Source organism: Cuculus canorus, chromosome Z (genome assembly GCF_017976375.1).
Source record: "Cuculus canorus isolate bCucCan1 chromosome Z, bCucCan1.pri, whole genome shotgun sequence".
In the NCBI taxonomy this organism is placed as follows: Eukaryota; Metazoa; Chordata; class Aves; order Cuculiformes; family Cuculidae; genus Cuculus; species Cuculus canorus.
In genome coordinates this window covers 66,683,618-66,703,798 of record NC_071441.1, presented here as the reverse complement: position 1 = coordinate 66,703,798, position 20,181 = coordinate 66,683,618, and the positions used below count along the sequence as shown (strand labels likewise).

Sequence of the window (20,181 nt, the reverse complement as noted above, 5' to 3'; positions counted from 1 at the left end):
GTAAATCCAGCTAAAGATCAGAATGAAGGTAACCTCTGCTGTGACAAAACTAATCCATCACAAGACATCTAGAGCAGAAAGTATTGTACTTTCTCCTGAAGAAGTTATGCTTTCATGCTTTGAGCATGAATGGAGAAAGCTCTAACTGGAGCACAAGATCAGGAGCCCAAGTTGGCTCTAAGTACATGTTTGTATTCCAATATGGTGTACATCGATAGCTGAACATTTTAACTCGTGAATGTGGTCTTAAAGCCAGGTGGACAAAGTACACTCACCTGTCCTCAGAAGACGTGGGTGAGGCAGAGGCACACCTTGTGTTACGTGATCCAGAACTTCACAGCCACTGCAAAAGCTATGGTTCTGTATCTGACTTCAAGAACAAGTCTGTGGCAGTCTTGTAACATTTTATTTATGAAATACCCAAAGTGGCATCATTTTTTGAATGTATGATCTACGCTAGTGCTGTTTTTGTGCAGAATCTAGTAATTTATAATCTTGGAAAAAATAAGTTTTTAATTTGTACTCTATGGGTTGCTGTGACCATTTCCCAGTCCACGCTGAACACATTTTTGGTTTGAGAAATCCAGCTCTAGCAATTTCAAGAAGTTCTGCTACACAGGGCTGAACTTCCCTCTTTCCTGAACTGACAGCGCCTCTCTGCTAAGCACAGCACAGCTTCCTCCTCAGAACAGCCTGTTAAAACCCAGCCTATAACTAGAAAAGCTGTGTCAGCACAGATTGCCAAGTGTGCTATGGTTTAAAGCATCGCTTGCAAAATACAACCTTAAACATACATTCTCATTTCAGGACAAATATGTCAAAGTATATTTTATTGATGCTCTCTGAACAGCCCGCTAGAGAGAAATGACAGTATTAAAAAAACTCAAAACTGTAAAGCTTCTAGCTTGCATTCAGTGTAAAAACTTAGAGGTAAAAACAGAAGCCTGGAGTAAAAAAAGTACATTTCCAATCCCACAGTGCAGAAAACCAATAACAATGGTATTTGCTTTACATTAGAAGTATTCCCATGTTCAGTTCCACATATATGTTACTCTTCTATATAAACTTCTGATAACTTCTGTACAAATACGATGTCCATCTGTACTTTAATATAAATATGTAATCTTCATGACTGAAACATTACAACAGTTTGATCAAAATTCTAGAAAAATCCATTTATTTTTTTATAATGACAGTGTTTAAATATCCCCTTGAATGCAGATGACCTTAGGATGATAGTTACTTCTTCACCATAAAAATGCATTGCTCATTCAACATGCAAAGCATTAGTGCATACATGAGTCACTTGCACTACAATAATAGACTCTGAAAGACATGTGCTGGACAGCCATTCTGGCAAGTGCTAACTGTAAGGTCTTATGTCTCACAGAAGAATGCATAAGTACTAGTGTATTTTTAAATAAAACGCTACAAACTCAAGTATTGTCCTTGCACTACTAAGACTTAAGGCAATCAAGTTGGGAAACTTCAGTTTGGCATAGCTGCATTAAGCTCTCACCCTTTCCCCACTAATACATTTAAATATGTTACAATAAACACATCTTTTTTGAAAGCTGCTGATAAATTTTTGCTGTACATATTAACACAACTCAGTGTGAATATGATTGGTCAGTAACCTAGCTTAATATCCCCGATTACACTGAGCTGCTCCAAGTTTAGCAACAGCTTCACTATCAGCCAAGTTTTCCAGCATGGATTTTTAAACTGGTATAAGCATAGAGAAAATACTCAATGTCTGCCCTCTCAGTGTAACTGATTTTATCACTTGCATCCATTCTTCGGGTATTCTAGAATTTAAGGGTTTAAAATAGATTTGACAGTCAACTAATATTCAGCTTTACAAAGGGCAATTATTTGCAGTAAAAATACTTTATACATAAACATACACACAGTAGATCAAAGTCAACAGGTGTTTCTCTATGGCTTTTTTCACTGAGGTACTGTTAGAGGTACTGTTACATCCAGCAACAGGATGCAAGTGTTCATACGGTATGAACGCCACATTCATAAGCAGTACCACCAACTCATGGCACCACTCTGCAAATCCAACTTCACCATGGGATTACAGAAAGAGAATCTCCCCTTCCACGCGAAGGGTCTCAGTGCAAGCTACAGAAAGCCTCAAAGGCAACTGGCATAAACAGGGAAAGTAAAAATGAAACTCTCGCTCTATTAAAAGGAGATAAAAAACACAGCAACTTAAGAATCTCACAGTCAGGCCACTTATTACAATTAAAAGAAAATATTTGGGACTTAATATTCCAAGGCAGCAAGGGCATATAGGACAGCAGCCACACAATAAGACTTGAAAGTTAAGCTCTTGCATCTGATCCTTAAGCTAGGTGCATGCACAGGCTCAGGGCGGCCAAGCTGCTATGGTAATACCACACACGGTGAAATGCTGCAAGCCAAAGATGAACACTGTCAGAAAAGAAGAGGCTGACAAGCACATGACTTCAGCTGATGCCATACAAAACACATACAAAACCCCGGGTGACCACAAGTTCATTCCTCAGCTGTAAAAAGCTTACTTGCGAACACACATGTTATCTCACTTTCCCCTGTTTGTTTTACATAGTGGTGGGGGAAATGCAGATGTATTAACAGTCCCTAGTCACAGTACTTCCAATTCAGGTATTCTCAGCATAAGGAGAAGAAGTTTTATGTTAAAATAGTGACTGTTGCTGTATTTATTTAGTATTCTATCTTTACATCAGAAAATAATGGGTTTTGTGGTGTTTTTCTGGGGTTTTTTTGTTTGTTTTTTTTTGTTTTTTTTTACTAAATGGCCATACTGCTACTGCAGCCCAGACGCCCATTTTTATTACACTTTTGCTAAAAATGTGTTTCTGCAATAAATACTTCTAGAGTGAAAGAGAAGTTCAAAATACACTCAGTTAATCATGGCAACTAATCCTTTCCCACCAAGTTGTTTTTTAACCCCACAAACCCAGTAAACAGGCTGCAGATGCTTGAGTTCCTCATGTGATACAGCACAACATGTAAAACTCTGAGCTTAGCCACACACAACTCATTACTAAAATTTATATACAATTTACGACGTATCACCACTTAGATCAACGAATTCGTCATCCCTCTTGACTAAGTCATCTTCATCTTCTAAGTCTTTCCAGGTGCTAGTGGGTAAAGCTGGTTTGATAGACTGTCTCTGAAGTAAAGCAAATGGAAACAAAGATGACAAACGGGCAGAATTTCTCAGCAGTGGAACAGAATGTACATTCCTAGAAACAGCTTGACTATGTTCTTCATCCATTTTCACCTGCAAGCTTTGCACTTCCTCCATCAAGTCCAAAATCTTGGCAGCTGTAGCTATTGTACCACCACCATGAAGCTGGGCTTCAGGAATCCATCGTAAATACCGTTGTGCCCAGACTTTGATTTCAGGGCCATCGATGCGAGGTAACAGAAGACCATGATAGTCAACAGGTTTACTGTGCCAGCTATCATAAAATTCCCTGAAGCTATTAGGAGGTTCATCTGAAGAATTTATGAACTTGCCAATTCTTTTACCCAGAATGTTTTTTATTAAGTGATCCGTTTCCTCCCTGAAAAATCCTCGCTTTGTGGAAGGTTTTGTTTGTGTCAATGGCAAAGAAAGTTGCCGTTGATGCTTTAGGAGGAAAGAAAAATATACTGAGATAAATATTGATGGGACTTTAGAATACATCTTAAAAAAAACATAACTTGTATTCAGGAAATACTTAAAAGCAACAAAGTCACTTAAACACAGCCACTGCTTTGCTCTATAACCTAAAACTATTGAACACTGATGGCTAATACACCAAATACTTAGCACAGCACAGTTAGTATTCCCAGATACCTTCCCCACACTGTAACTATAATAATGAAGTAACAGCGAATAAGGCATTTTTATTCTAAAAAGGAGAATTCTTCACAGACATTCAAGAATTACAGACTTCTGTGTTTAGTTTAAGCTATCTGTCACTTGAGGATGCTTTGTACATAACAGAATTTAACCAACAGGGAACTGAAAGAGGATACTCCCAACTCTATTCTTACTGAAGTGTAATGGGTCCACTCATAATTCTCAATAACTCGGTCAGTTTTTGTTGTTCTTGTCCCCCTCGCCTTCCAAGAGCACACACACATTCCAATTACACTCAGACAAAATTAGGGAGGTGATTATAATCCTGCTGTGTATTTCAGTTCGGTACTCTATGCAATAACTAAATAAACTCACTCCAAACAACTCAGCTGGAGTCATCACAGTTAACACGAGTAACCACTACACTTGCATACAAGTATGAAAAGTGTACAAGATTCCTAGTATAAAAAGATCCCTAAGCTCACAGCTACGCACAGTAGCTGCAAAGCCACGATATATTACCAAGGTGGGTGCAAATTGCATTAAGATCCAGGTGAGTCTGAGGTGGACGTGTATTTTGTAAATTAAAAACTTCACACCAATACTTCACTGTGGGTACATTTGAAGCATGAGTTGTGCAAAATACTTACATAATTTAAAAAATAAAGTAGTTAAGCAACACATATCTTACTTTGAATCGTGCAGTTTTCCGTTGGCTTTTATCTGGTTTTGGCTTCTCTGCATAAAGAGGGTTGTTCAGAAAAGCCTGGGCCTTGGGGTCAAACTGCACAGACCAGTCCCACACAGTCAGAAATCTGAAAGGACCACTTTGTGTCTTGAGGCTTTCACCACTCTGCCAAAACAAACAGGTCACAACTAATACTGCTAGGAAAGAATTCCGACCAAGTCAAGGTGAAATTAAGAAACTGGCTTTTCACAGAAGAGGCCACAGAGCTGAAACAACACACAATTCCCAAGTATTCAATAGCTGAACATTATTAGATTTGAGTAGAGACACAAAGGCTCTCTCTATATAATTAACTGTAACTTCAGACAGTATTTCATTTCAACAGTGCAATCAGACAACACCAAGAATGGCTGCCACTGTTGAAAATACGCTTAAATAATCTGAGGGAAAAAAAACAGTTTTCAAAATTGGGCAGGGGAGACACTTGAAATTTTCAAATGTAGGGGGCATATTAGGATTTGCAGTACAAACCTCTCCAAACATCAACAGTTAATTGCAGTTACGCAGTGCTACCAGTTTAAATTTTATGATCAATGCTTTATTTATATGCAAGACAACGATCTCAATTTTTTTGTCTCTGTGCATCCTTGCAGAGGATACTGCAATTGCTTCCAGCTTCTGAGGCTAGAGACAAGCATGAACCAAATGTAAATCAATATTCAGGAAGTGTTGATTTTGGAATAGAACAGAACGTACTACACAGCAATTTAATAGATAACTTATTCTGCAGGACAGCAGGATATTCCTCTTCAGTTAAGGAGCTCCATTTTCACTGAAGAGCAGTAAACATGAACCTACAGCCAAACATTAGGAGCAACATATTCCTGAGTTATCTTCCTTTTGTCGTTATAAACTATTAAGTCCTGAACTTGACTCATTACACCCAAATCTGCGCTCATTCACCCTTCAAGACACCAGCCTTCATGTAAGTATGGAAAGATGTGCTGTTAGGGATTTGGTTTTTTTGTGTTCCTCGCTTGTTGGTCAAACCCGTTCTCCAACACATTGCACCCACAAAATAACAAATCCTTACCGTATTAGTGTCTTTTTGATGTTGTGAGTTGAAGAAGAAAGTGCTAAAAATAGGCACATAGAGGCTGTCTGACAAGACAGTTAAGTAAGTTTCTGTGAACTCAAATGCTGGAGGATACTGTTGTACCAACTGCCAAACACAATTTAGCAGGAGCAGAAAAACGGGAGCCTAAGTTAAGAAAATATTTCATCAGTGTAAAAAAAAAAAAGGTATGTTTCACCATACAGAGTACTTATTTTATAGTATTAAGTGTCTACAAATACAAATCTGAAGTAAAACAATCTGGTTAACTGCAGAACTACTGCATGCAACTTTAGCTGAACTCTGAAGAATATCACCTGAGCTGTCTTGCCCACCGTTGGCAGACGAGATGAACACTTTCTAACTTAAATTTGCACACATAAACTTGCTATTAAAGTTGTTGCTATGCAGCCTTTTAAAGCTGGCAAAGAATATAGCAATTCTTTATCAGAACTAGTCAGTTTACACTTAGGACTTTCACTCCGTACAGTAATTTGATCTATTTGCAGAATATAAACAAAAATGGAGAAGTGAGACTGCAACATTTAGCAAGACAATATAAAGATAAATTCTAGCTGTGACAATAATAGGCAGTTCACTTGAATTATTTCTATGGACACTACTACCATTTAACACAGTTCATAAGGACATGAAATGCACTTCTTTCAAAAGACTCCAAGACTGAATGGGAAATTTTACCTTTGTTGTCTTTAGTTATAAAAACATTGCTGAACTCTAAACAGCAAAAATGGCACAGAAATTGTATAAAACATCAACCCATAAAACAAAATGTAAAATTAAAAATCCTCAGAGTAACAGGAAGTTCTGGACTGACATCTAAACCCCTTCTTATGCAGACTAAACTTTTAAACAGTAAGTAAGGAAAGTAATAAAAGGAATCATACCTCCTCTTTGTCACTTTTATGTAAGTGATTACAACGATCCAAAAAGCCATGTCCTCCAGCTACCCACTCCTTCTGAATAAGGCTCTGAAACCCTGACTTTGTTCTGCTGTGTGAGTCCATCATCACTTGAACCAGACTAGAGATTACACAGCACAGATCAGTAGCACTCTCTTCTATGGAACAGAACAGAAACCACATTGTCAACTAAGCCATTCCTAAAATTTTGGGTAAGAAAGCAATGTACTGCTAGCTTCACGTGAACAAAACTGTATTTCAAGATCGGAGAAGCACAATTTTTTATAAGTGTTATATACCAGAGAGTTAATTCATGTTTCAAAAACTTTCTTTGTGAAGATGTGAGGTTTCTTGTACACTTACACTAGGATAACGCTTTGATGATAAAACCTGCAAACCCCATGCTTTTACTACTATAACTTTGATGCCTATGCCCCCGAGTCTCCAACAATGCACTCACTGCCCCATGTCACCAAGCCAGCTGTCTGCCCTCACCCTTCCCATCCTGCATACATCTTTTCACAAGGTGTGAAACATGAAACATGCATTCCTCAGCCTCAAGGGTTTTTCTAGAAACATCTCTTCCCTCTGCTGGGGCGGTGGCAGGGCGTGGAAAAAACATGCCTAAATCACTTATCCAAGAATATCTTAATGGTTACAGTAGAGTTTGGTTTCCCATACAATTGCCTTACTCAATCTAGGAAAGCAAACTGCTCAAGATGTGTACAAGAAACATATTCTTTTATATGCTTTTAATAAAAAGACTACATGGTATTCGCTGTCTATTTCCAACATTAAAAAGTCCTTTTAGGAAGTTTTAATGCTTGACATTCTTTGTGTATGTTTGCCTGCCCACCCCCTGAAAGTACAGCAAAAGGTCTAGGAGACCTATAATAAAATAAGCTAGGAAACAGGAATGCACAAACGAGGTAGCGCGACTCTCCTGCCAGTTTACCAGCAGCCTTGTCATTTACACTGTATTTCTCTTAGCTGGAACTATGCTTACTGAGTTTTTTTAATAGCAGGAAGCATTTCCAGAGGTGTGACATGTAGGTGTTTGGTACTTTAAGTACTCTCTGGACTTTACCAGCTTCTACCATAAACATAATCGCTAATGCTACATCTAAAGAAACAAAAAGAAATTTAAAAAAATGTGTAAAATAATCTCATTAAATTCTTACCTATAAGAAGAACATTTGTGTGCTGTCTTTCCAGACACTCTGCAACTTCTATTGCTTTCTTCAAGACTCGCCTGTTGTGATACAGTAAAAGACACGTGAATATTTCCATATAATTCTTTACATTAGTTTCCCTAAAAGGTGTTAGAATATCATCCTGAACTTGATGAGCCCTTTAAAACAATAAAAACTATGCTCAGCTTGTGTAAATGAAGAACTGTTTAGCCTCATGAGCAAACTTTCAAGAAGTACCTTTATTTGGCTATTGATCATGCATTTCCAGTTATCTTTATACGTTTGTAATGTAATACTTTATTCTGGATCAATAGAAGCCACCACACATATACACTGATGTATTACAACTGCTAAAAGCCAGATCCTTATCCTGGAAAGACTCAACATCACCACACTTATGTTCCAGTCTGCTACATCCTACATTTCTCCCATAATTGGTTTTAAGAGCCTGAGAGAAAGATCAGCAATCAGATCTTGTAAATAGGCAGACAAAATTTATTCAGAGATTATCACTACACAAGGAAGACTGAATGGAATTAAAGATCACATAAAACCATATGTAACGGCATTGGATTCTAGACCTAACTCTTCATAAGGCTGGTTATCTTCAGCATAAGTTTGCAGACAGATTAGAATCCTTACAGTTGTTCAGGTCACTAATAGAAGCTGGCAGTTTATTTCATAAGTGTGGAGTTGTCAGATTGTTTGTTCTAGCATCTAAAATAGCTGAGAAGGCATTCCTACTAACTGCAGGAGCCAAGAACAGACTGATCCAGGAAGCAACTGGATCCAAGTATGGAAATGACCAGTCTCAAAACAACATAAGGACAGGAACTTGGGCGGGTGTTTACTTTAAACCGCTTATGATTCTGGTTATGTCAATGCATTTCTCAATATACGATCTTCATCCAGAACCTCTCATTCAAGATACACTTAAACCCTGGATTAAGACTGTCAACATTTATTATTAAGACTAGAAAAAACTCAAGCTGACAGCAGAAGTGCTTCATGATAACAAGCTGCTCACAGAATAAATCAGCAGACAATACAGCTAGCACAAAGTAACACTGAAAACAAATAAAACCCCTCAACATTCCACTATAACAAGCCTTGAGTTAGCCAACACCATTCCAACACTTACTGTGGACTGCTGAGAGAAGAAAAAAGAACTTGAGGAACAATCAGGAGAGGAAGGGGACAAAACTGAGAACAACTGTCATTTTATAAATCTTTGGTGGGCTAATATCTTGAATACTGCAGTTCATCCCGTCCTAAAGGATATTACAGAAGTAGAAAGTACAGAGAAGAACGGCAAGGCTAGTCAGAGACACAGAAAAGGTTTCATGCAAGAAACAAACAGGATTCTTCAGTTTCGAAAGAAGGTGACTAAGTGAAGGTTTTAATAGGTTTGCTGAAGAGTTGTAATTAGAATGATCTGCTCCTTCTCACATTCTTTAATGTGGGAGGCATAACACAAACCTCCACTGTAAAAATACTGTCTCAAGGTGTAGAAATAAGATATATAAGAGGGACTATAGGCCTGTCTTAATTTTCTTTCCCACTGGAGGTGAAGGATGTAATTGTATTTCAAGAAACTAGCTGGAAAACCCAGCACAAATAAATTTAACAACAATCTGAATCCTAGAAAGTTACAGACAGAACAAACCTGATTATCTCTAGCCAGTTCGTGCTTTCCAGTAAAGAAAACCATTTCACATCAGTTGCCCAGAAGTCTGTACTGTTATCTGAAAAAAAAACAAAACCAAAAAGTGGTTTGTTCACATATACATAGTGGTAATTAACAGCCATCTTCAGTTATGAACTGTTATAAAACAATACTAAGGAATCAATAAATCCTCATCAATGTTAAAGCTGACAATCTGTATCTAAATGAGGAAGTAAGGCAGCCCTACAAAAACCAGTAACTTTCTATGGCACTGCTGCCTTTTAGAAAAAGTACGCTGTAGTTTCATAGCAATAACACAAGGTAAATATATCTGTTGAAAAAAATGTGAAAGGAAAAGAAAAGAATTTTCAGATGTGATGGTTCTTCAGTTTCCAGTTGCCTTGATTTGAAAGCATCAGCAATATGAAGTTTAACATAAGGAGGCTGGATTTTGAAAGTCATTAGCATTAAGCCAGAAGCACAAGTGAGTTTTATAAGGAGGTTACACAAATGTATGGAACATTCCCGAAAAAGGTTTTAAACAGTTTCCACTGCAACTGAAGAGGCATTACAAAACATTGAAAGCAGAATAGCCAAGATAAACCAGGAGGCCAAGGACAATACCACAAAGTCATTAATGAAGTTCAACAAAGGCAAGCATAGAGTTCTGCAGCTGTGGAGGGGAATAACCCCATGCACCAGTGCAGGCGAGGGGTTGAATGGGTGGAAAACAGTTCTGTGGAGAAGGACCTGGGAGCCCTGGTGGACAATAAGTTGACCATGACCCAGCAATGTGCCCTTGTGACCAAGGTCAGCGATATCTTTATTTTAAAAGCTGTCAGACAAAGCCACTTAACGGAATGCAATTTTACTCCTTTCAAGGGGACTTATTATTTACAGTAGCCATGTTTGGCCCCACAGTGAGAGTGACAGAATTTTAAGCCAAGCTCGTATGTTTCATACATTTTGAAATGTGGCCAGTTTGCAGCAAAAGCTAAGGCAAAAATCAATTAGCATTTAGTCTCAACTTTTGGCATAGCAAAAAGGCTTAGAATTAATACTTCACATTCAATTTCAATGGACCACAGATGATGGAAAAAATCCCTTCCATAAACTTCAATCCCACTAACAATTGAACTCCGTATTTACTCTCTTCGCAGGTCATTTTTAGATATTGTGACTGCTCAGCAAGAGGTAGTAAGTCCAAGAACTACAAATCTCCAGTAGGACCAGTCATAAACAGTCTTCAGTTACATATTCAAAAGTCTGCTTCTAAGAACTGTTAAAAGCAAGACACCAGTCAAGACAAGGACTGCATTTATAAGACACAAACTAGCATTGTTATGCTTTGCATCTCAGTCATCTTAGAGCCAAAAGACTAAAATTTGACTTACCTATCAAAAACAGCTGTTTAAATCTTGTGTATGCAGTCTGGATATCTTGCAGAGATGGCAGGCTGCTTGACAAGTCATCCATCTTCAGGAGTTCATAGGGTGGTTTGCTAATTGTCTTATAGATTCTAAATCAAATCATCAAGAGATTATACCCTCTGCTTCACAAGTCAAATAATGCACTAACTATTACCACCAAAGACAAAGTTAATAGGCATGGTTCAGGAAACAGCTGTAAGACAAAAAGATGCACACCCTGGAAAGCTAATGGCCTCCATGCATTTTTAAATACTGGAAGCTGGCCTATGGGCTTATGGCAAGTTTTGCTGCTTTTAACTGTTACACTGATAAAACGATATTTGTGCAGTTAGCAATATTGCAAACACTACTTGATTTTTACTGGCACTTCTTTAGTATTGTCTTCCTTAGATACACCAGAATTACTTTACTAGCAAGCTATTTAGAGTTGAATCCAGAAAGAGGAGATGGATAGAAACACTCACACTTCCCAGCAGATACTTATAATTTTTTATGACTTTTACCAACCAAATTACATTCCGATAACTAGCTGCCAGGTCTGCTAATGAAACACACAAGTAAAAGAGAGAAGAAAATCTGGACTCAAACAAGACCGTATACCTGCCTTGTATTTCCCTACATATCTGCTAATCTTTTCACTAGGAGGAGGAGAGGAAAAAGTACCAGGCCAGATGAAGCTTTGGTTTGGACTCAGAGTGTCCCTTTTTGTTCAGATAACATAGATCAGATGAACATCAGCTTAGTAAATACCTCTGATGTCCTGCTGGCTTTTTATTGTCAAGATTTGAGGAAAGCTGCTCTAGTAGATACTTCAGAAGTGAAGCCTTGCAGGCACTTGTCCGCACAGGACAGAGTACTTCGTTTCCTGCACGCTACAGCTCAGAAGCCTGCTTTAAGTGAGAACTACAGGAGTCCACATCTAGTAACTGCACGTTACTAGACCTACCAGAAGATGCATCAGATAAGAGAACTGAGGGAAAGAAATCATTTGTCAGTTATGATACTTCTTCCAAATCGAAGAAAACAATTTGTGCTAGATCTGGCTCTAAACAAGTTTTATCAAAAAAGAAGCTGTTAATTTTAAACATCTGCTGTGTTTTTGTGTTCAGATTACTACTACAATGGTACATTAACACACCATTATGTACAATCAGTAGATATGTTTTTATTAGTGTTTAACCACCAACACTCTATAGCAAAGAAACCGGCCAATACTGCCCCAAATTCAGATGGCCACAGACCATCTGAACTTGGGGCCATCAGTTGCTGCCTTGTTACCAGCTACTGCTAGTTCTACTTACTCGCACACTACGAAAGAGTATTACAAAGAGCTGAAAGTCGAATCATCAGAGGATCCACAGGAACAGTCAAAAGCCTTTCCCATGCAAATATAATTAACTTTAAAACTAAGAGGTTTTAAGAGCCTTATCAAGATATTTTCTGTTCGGTCTGTGTGAGTAACAGGTTCTCTGTCTATTAGGAGAAAGAAGCTAGTGGTGCAGCAGTACAAACTGCACATGCTAGCCTGATGTAATAGCTTGCTAATAAGAAAGAGGTTCTCTCCAGGACACCTCAGATGTTAAGAAAAACAGAAAAAAAAAGCAACCGAAACAGCAAGTCATTACTGTAACTCTCAGCTAGGCATTTGCCCTCTTCCCCTTACATTAATGTTGGCATTTTTCAGACTGCTGAGCTAACTCAGTTCACTAACTCAGCTGAAGAAAAGTGCTGTCTGCCCTGGAAGTAGCAGGAGTGACTCAAGATTGTCTCAGTCATTGTAGGTCACTTTAAATAAACTAATTTAAGAACACAAGTCTAGTTCTAAGAAGACAGAGTTCAGAGAGATTTAAAACTCTGCTTGCAAATTTATGTTTAGACGGACTCCAGACTACACTTAAATGAAAATGTAATTGAGCCCATCATCTAATGGCATTTTAACTGTAATTAAGACCAACAAACTTTGGTGCTGCTTTACCCAATAACAAGCCACAGTTTGTACAGAGATTTACCTGACATATAAATGTGTGTTTCCACAAATAAGCCTTCAGTAACATTATGGTCCTGCACAATTAGCCAATACTGCTAGGCCAAGGGCTTAAACCCATTCCACTACAGAAAACTACTTTTAGCTCTAGAACTTGTTTCCTGATGCGTGCAAGCTTAAAGGTATAGCACATATGGAAAAAGAGAAGCAAGGTCCATACCAAGCAAAGTGTTGTGCACAGAATAGCTATTACTGACCCATCCAAGAAGGCTTTTTGCATTTGTGCAGTGCTGTCATCCTGTTCTTTGGGAAATGCAGACATTTTGAGAAGAGCAGCACCATTATGGCAAGACCAACACCAAATCTGCAGAAAGACATTTACTGGGTGATAAAAATTGGTAAACTGTCCTGTACAAAGTATTTGCTTAAGTGACTGAGTGATTAGAATAAATTTATCTGTGCTGGGATTTATTGAATTTTTATTGTATTCAACGAACCCATCAACAGCAGTGAACTCCTACATCTGCACCAAAACTACATGCCTCAGCACAATGTGTTATCCCTTGCAAGTTTTAAGTTAAGCTTTATATAGGCACAAGGAAATATAAAATGTCAGATTATATGAGAACGTTACTTTCTCAACGGTGCTCACAGGTGAAAAAAAGTCATCAAAATGTCTATGGCCAAATTATGTTGGAAGACATACCACAGCAAGATGGCTCTTGTAACTCATATATTAGCCATCAGTTTCTCCACACAGATATCTTAGTGTTTTTCTTATAACTCAGCCTGGAGATAACTCAGAATAGCTACAATGCCATGCCTTTCTATGTGAGCTATACACAGAAGGGTCAGAAAAAAGCTACGAGAAAAGCCAAAAAAACCCTTCATGACTATATCAGATTGCATAGTTACAGTTGTTACCTGTAGCAAGTCAGTCCTCAAAGCTTTTTAATTCCCTTTTTACACTTAATTTCTTGACTTACATTTACTGCTTGAATCTCTCAAGTTGATCTTTAACCTCGCTTTGAAACTGGGAGTCAGAATCATTTTCATCAGGAATATTACACCACTGGAATCAGGAAGCAGTGTTCTGCTACCAATTTACAGTAGCCACAAGGTGAACTTCAGAGGGATGCATAAGTCTCACAATCATCAAGAGTGGGAAATGTGACTGTATTGTCCCTTCACTGCCATCTCAAACTAATTTAATACAGTCAAGCTATTTTGACAGTAGATGTCCAAAAATTATTTGGAAATAGAAGAGTTCTACAAGGCCTCTGAACAACACAAGATGCAACAAAAAGAAAAAGTTCTCTTCTTGCATAGTTGCCACTGTAATTTATTTGGTTGACTATGTGAGAAAAAGCAAACCAAAGTATTTCAAACTCCACTACCTGAAAGGACAGACTGGGCAGGACTGTCTTCTCAATGGACTGATTAATTTAAGAGCATGAAGTGAATACAATTTTCCTTGGCAAACTTGATGGACATGCAGCAACTACTGCAAGACCTCATAAACGAGGTTACTTTGCTCCTTGTTTCTATCTACTCTGTCTTACCAGTTCTTAAACTCTAGCATGAGGTAGGAAGCCAAAGCCAGGTTGCTACAGGGCACAAAACAGTACATATAACCTTGTTTTCTGTTGAGACTGGTTGAACTAGTTTTTCAGCTAGGCTACTTGGCTTCGTAAAAATGCTGCATCATCACATCTGTACCACTTACCAGTACCCAAGCTGGGCAACTGAAGCTGCTCAGCTGTATTTGCACATTCGTGGTCTTCACTTCAACATACAAAGAGCATTTCAAGCCTTACATCCTGCCCCAGCTAGATACCAGTCAGTATTCAGTCTCATGAAAAACAGGGCAGATGGACTAGGAGCACAGGAAGACTATCAAATATTAGACACCTGGTACAAACGAATGGGGGTGTGAACCCCCATTTTGCTTTACATTCTTTAAGGGGAATAAAGAATACTTTGAGCACCTCTCCTTCCAGCATCTCTTTCCCCTTCTATAGGTGACTAGGTGTAAGTGTGAGCTGTCAAAACAGAGTTCTAAGAATACTACACAGTAACAACTGAAATGCTTGTTGAAATTTCACTATGATATCTTACCCTCAGTCATGCATATATACTTACAGGAATGCCTCTGCCTTCATACTTCAAGATACTTTCCTCAGAAAGGCATATGGGAACAACAAAATACAAAGGCAACCTAAAATAACAAAAAAAGAGTTTCTTGCACTTAAGAACTGAACAAAGAACAATTTCCAAGCTCCTTTTAACGACAGTGAGTGTTCTAGCCCACATCCTATGTAATTATATATTCACTCTTATGACTACAATAATCCTTCCTAGTAGATAATGATATTGTCCTAAGCATCCTTCCTTTATTTTCAGCTGGATAAGGTATTTTCTTTCAACCTTGAGATGTTCATTATTTTCACTGTAACATTCCTCTACCTTTCAAAGGTTGCAATTACATCCTACATGCAATTGTAACATGTAAGACAGATTAAGACCATCTTGATTCTCTCACTCTTTGTGGTTTCAAAAGATCCCCTTGTACTATTAAGTAACTAGTTTTGTTTCCACGGCTTGTATGAGGTTCACAATCCAAGGTTATCATGAACTTCCAGTCCCAGCCAACACTATGCTCACAGCCCACAGAAGCAACAAAGATGACTACTAACCTCAGCTTTGGTCTCTCAAGACAAGGTTCTAGAACAAATAGTCAAGACTTGTTTGAAAACTGGTGTTCCCAAGGTCTGTAAAACCTTTCAGTATCTGACTAACAGTAGTACGCAAAGCCTTGTATACTTCCTAAAGAGTTCACCAACAGATACTATCCAGCTAATCTGGTAAAGTATACATCTCTAATCTTCCACTAAAGGCAACGGAACTTAACTTCCATCACCCACTTTGCAGACATTCTTTAAACCAATTACTCTTTCCCCACCCTGCCTCCCAAACAAAACAGAAAATCCAAAGTGCGTGCAGCTTTAAATTTTACAACAGTAAAGGCATAGGACTGAGAAAATGTGACCAGCAAGAATGACAAAAGGGTGGGTACGAGACCTACATGTTTTCTATTCCATTTTATGGTAGTAGTCTCCACCCCTAAAGCTATTCAAACCTTGACTGACTACGGTCCTGAGTAGCCTGACCTAATGTTGAAGTCAACTCTACTTGAGTATGGATTGCATAAGATGACCTCCTGAGGTCCCAAATCAAAGTATCCCATAAATCAAAATGGAAACCAAATCCTGAAAAAATCCCAAACAACTCTGTAATACCTAGCATCAAAGGTAGCACTGATTTTTGCAACTCTTAATGAGATGTATATCCAAAGTTTTCTCTTAACCAGGGCAAACTTACTTTTCAGAGACTCTGTAGCCTTCATTGGTAGTCACCACTTTATATTTCACGTTCCCTTTGGTCCTCTCCAACTCATTGTGCCAGTCCTCAAGCGTATCAAACATCACAGTTTGGTTTCTTCCATCTGGCAGACATCAATAACATTAACTTTGCTGACTTTCGGAAATTCTAACATGAAAACATTCCTGAATGTTGTGTACAGAAAGCACTTGTGTACAGCACTGTCCCTGTCTGATCTCTAACAAATCTTCTGTCAAATACTGCTTTAACTAATAACTTCAGGAATAGATTCTCTTATAGAAACTTATCAGTTCTTACTGAACTTCCATAAGCTGAGGCTGTCCTCACATCCAGCCTAAAACCCAGGGTGCCGTGCAGCAAATACCACTATATACTAGTGCAGCTGACTGGCATCTAATAATACACACTTAAACGTAGAATTAAAAATCATACCAAAAGCCTCTCTGCAATACAGATATTGCATTGCCTTTAAAGTTCCTTCTTTGATCACAGACAGGAGTTTGCACCAACATTTCAGGCACGTGATAAAATCACAAAATTTATTACAGCCAAAAATTGATTACGGCAATTCAGTCAACCATTTCAATTGAGAATGTTTCCTGTATTTCTATTTAGCCAACTCAGAAATAGTTAGGACCACAGGCTGATTTAGCCTCAGATGCTGTATTTTAACTATAATTTATGGAGTAAGGCCAATTCTTTTAGACACCTGTCATAATTAAGTATCCTGAAACAACAACTAACGCTGAAATACCAAACAGAAGTAGAATTTCCATGGAAGATACAATAACAAGTAGAAACTTTCCACTGTAAGATGATAAATTAAAAATTTACTGCTGGAAACATTTTATGATTCTTTTAAGATTCTATGATTATGTGATTTTTTTTACATTTTATATTTTTTAAGAGTAGACTATAAGAGGCATAAAACCCCATTTCTAACGTCTACTTTGTTTGTCCACTAACAACTTCATAAAGAATGAGACCTAGGCCCTTATTATTGAAGATGGTTATTACAATATGAAAGAATCCTGGCACAACACTTTAACGTTGCTATAAAGACCAGGCTACTCCCACATTTGCTTAGTCTCTGCCTGGAAAAGGGTACAGGCTTCTTGATATTTGTAGTCCATACTGCAGACAAGTTACAGATAAAGCCTGCAGAGACTAAGACAGCAATGTGCCCTTGCAGCAAAGGCTGCCAATGTATACTCGGGCAGCATTAGAAAAACCATTGCCTATGGGTTGAATGAGGTGGTCGCAGTCCTCAGCTCAGCACTGGTGAGGCCACGTCTGGAGTGCTGTGCCCAGCACTAGGCTCCCCAGTAGCAGACAAGCACCAGCCTGCTGGACCAAGTCCAAGAAAGGCCTATTAACATCACTGAAGTGCATGAAGCACCTGATCTGAGGAGGGACTGACAGCTGGGATCATTTAGCCTGGAGAAGAGAAGGCTCACCACAGTACAGAGTGGTAAGGAACCCTTCCAGTGTGTATAAACCCCTGACAGGGGGTGGAAGCAGGGGAGGGGAGTGGAGAAGATGAATCTAGACTCAATGGTATTCAGTGATGTGACAAAAGCCAGTGCACATAAGCTGAACTACAGAAAATACCATTTAAATGCAATAACAAAACTTTTCACTATGAAGATAGTAAAATAATGAAACAACTCCAGAGAGGTTGTGGAGTCTCTGCCCTTGGAGATATTCAAAATTCAACTGGACATGACCCTGGCAAGCTTGCTGAAGTTAACCCTACTGTAAACAGAAGGAGATGGACTGGAACATGACTAGATGGGTTTTTTCTAACCTAAATGAGTCTGTAATTCATTGACATATTTTGGTAAGTGTCTGATTAATAATCTGGGTTGATCAAAACTTCCCTCTATGAAAGGAATAGGCATTCCTGGTGCACTAAGAATCAGGTTCCTAATTCAAAACGGCACTGTTACTTCAGTTGAAGTGTCAACTATGCAACATTAGAAAATGCACTAACATTTTATCTCAAATTTTGCAGCTTACCATATTGTTCAGCCAAGTTTGACAAACTCGGAAGATTATGTAATAGGTCAGCTACAAGAGGAAGTCTGATGTCTACCAGAGTCTTGCTATGCAAACCTATGCTTTTTTTGCAGTTGCCTGGGAGAAACGGATCACTTGCAAATAACAACAGAGCAGAAATACTTGCTGTCAGATGCTGCTGAAAATGTAGTAATTTAGGAATTAAGAGCAGGAAGTTTGGTTCACTGCAATAGTACAGAAAGAAAACATTGATAAAATAGGCAAAATATTTTCTAGCTGAGAGCAGTCTAGTCAGGAGCACATGAAGCATTTGCATACACACATCACAAAGTTTTCAAACCAGTGACACTACTCTTGCTTGGAAAATCTATTGTGCAACTACAGTGAAAGACACAAAACCCAAGAGCAGACAACTTGCAGATTCTTAACAAGTTTAAAAACATATAACAAGAGAAAAAATAATCTTCTGAGGCCATCTGCCACCAAGGCAGAGTCATAAGATGAGCACAAACTCAGCTACTAAGTGTCTTGGACTACTTAAGGAACTAGCAGTATGCAATAAATACAAATTAAAACCAGAATACTTACCTGTGTTGTTTGGGGCTGCTGATGCATAAGAGAACAGAAACAAGCGTTTAAGGAGCTTAGGAGTCTGGCTATGATGAACTATACCACTGACGATCTAGGAAAGGACCAAAAATTATCACTCTAACACAGAGTAAGACTGTCAGTGTAAAAAAGTTCTGTTTCACCCCCTCTCCCATGTTTTAAACAAAGCTATTCATGGGTTCTGTCTCCAACATTTGAAAAACTACTTTCAGAAAGCTTTCTCTTGTTGTCCGCAAGACACCTACTTGGCTTAATAAGAAGTATGAAACACATTCAACTTCCTGAATGACTCTTATTATCTAAATAAAGGTAGCAGTGTCCTAGTTTGGTGTTCAGATTAACCTGCCAAAAGAACTTAAGTTATTCATGAAAATAATTGCTTTGAAAAAGGCAAAAAAATGTAATAAAAATGTGACAAAATGTAAATAAATGTAATAAAAATATTCATCACAAACAGAACAACTTTACAAGTTTGCCTGCGATGAAGCTGATTAAATGATGTTTAATGAGTAAGGTTAGCTAGAAATCAAGGTCTTTTACTTTCTCTCTCAACTGGAAATGATCAGAAAACACTTCAAGTTTAAGGGATTTCTCTGGGTGAATTTCATCTTTCCCTCATCCCCACAACTACACACCCAACAATAAGCTTAAGAGAGAAAAACAAAGCAAGTTTCTATACTTACTCTTTTCACTTCCTCTTCTTTTGTGTATCTCAGGCAGAAATGAAATACTCTAAGGTCTTTACAGTAGATAATTAGCTTTTCTGGGTATTTTCTCAGTTGTCCAGTTAGAAGCTTCTTTTTCTCATCATAAACTGTAAAATTAAAAGCCTAAGTAAACACCAAAAAGAAACTTGCCCTCAGCTAATAAACTTATCCCTGCTTCACTCTTCAAAATTCTCAAGAAACTAATTCAAGCCCAAGTTTTAGCAAGTCAAAACAAGTACCCTACAACATAGACTGGCAAGTGCTTGTGCTAATACACTCAAACTACTTCTTGTGAGGCAGGAACCAAATAAGCACCAAGCCAGCAGTGCAGTGATTATTTCTGTTCACATTCTGACTGTGTGGCGAGTTCAAAGTTCTGAGATAGATAAAGAACATAATTTAGCAGTTTTGCCCAAAGTAAAGTCTCAAAACAGCTGAGATCATTCTAAGTTCCTAAAAGAAATTACTTTTTTTTTTAACCATCCCATAAAGTCCCCAAGAGAACCTCTGTGCACTTCTGTTTGAGGACATATCATTTCACAACTTCACATGCTGTCAGATAGGCTATTGCATATGAAACT

At 38.2% G+C, this 20,181-nt stretch overlaps 1 protein-coding gene across 1 annotated transcript in view; it reads right to left on the bottom strand.

Annotated features, from left to right (window-relative positions):
* Window positions 1–643: 643 nt before the first annotated feature.
* MTMR12 (myotubularin related protein 12) overlaps window positions 644–20,181 on the bottom strand; it is a 31,633-nt gene continuing 12,095 nt past the window's right edge. Inside the window, exons 5-16 of the mRNA XM_054054101.1 lie at window positions 19,577–19,707; window positions 18,873–18,966; window positions 16,245–16,368; window positions 15,006–15,081; window positions 13,121–13,227; window positions 10,844–10,968; window positions 9,450–9,528; window positions 7,772–7,842; window positions 6,576–6,748; window positions 5,650–5,817; window positions 4,560–4,721; window positions 644–3,652 (exon numbers count right to left, since the gene is read on the bottom strand). Of these exons, the coding sequence (XP_053910076.1) occupies window positions 3,077–3,652; window positions 4,560–4,721; window positions 5,650–5,817; window positions 6,576–6,748; window positions 7,772–7,842; window positions 9,450–9,528; window positions 10,844–10,968; window positions 13,121–13,227; window positions 15,006–15,081; window positions 16,245–16,368; window positions 18,873–18,966; window positions 19,577–19,707 (1,886 nt within the window). The 3' untranslated portion in view covers window positions 644–3,076. The remainder of the gene's footprint in view (window positions 3,653–4,559; window positions 4,722–5,649; window positions 5,818–6,575; window positions 6,749–7,771; window positions 7,843–9,449; window positions 9,529–10,843; window positions 10,969–13,120; window positions 13,228–15,005; window positions 15,082–16,244; window positions 16,369–18,872; window positions 18,967–19,576; window positions 19,708–20,181) is intronic.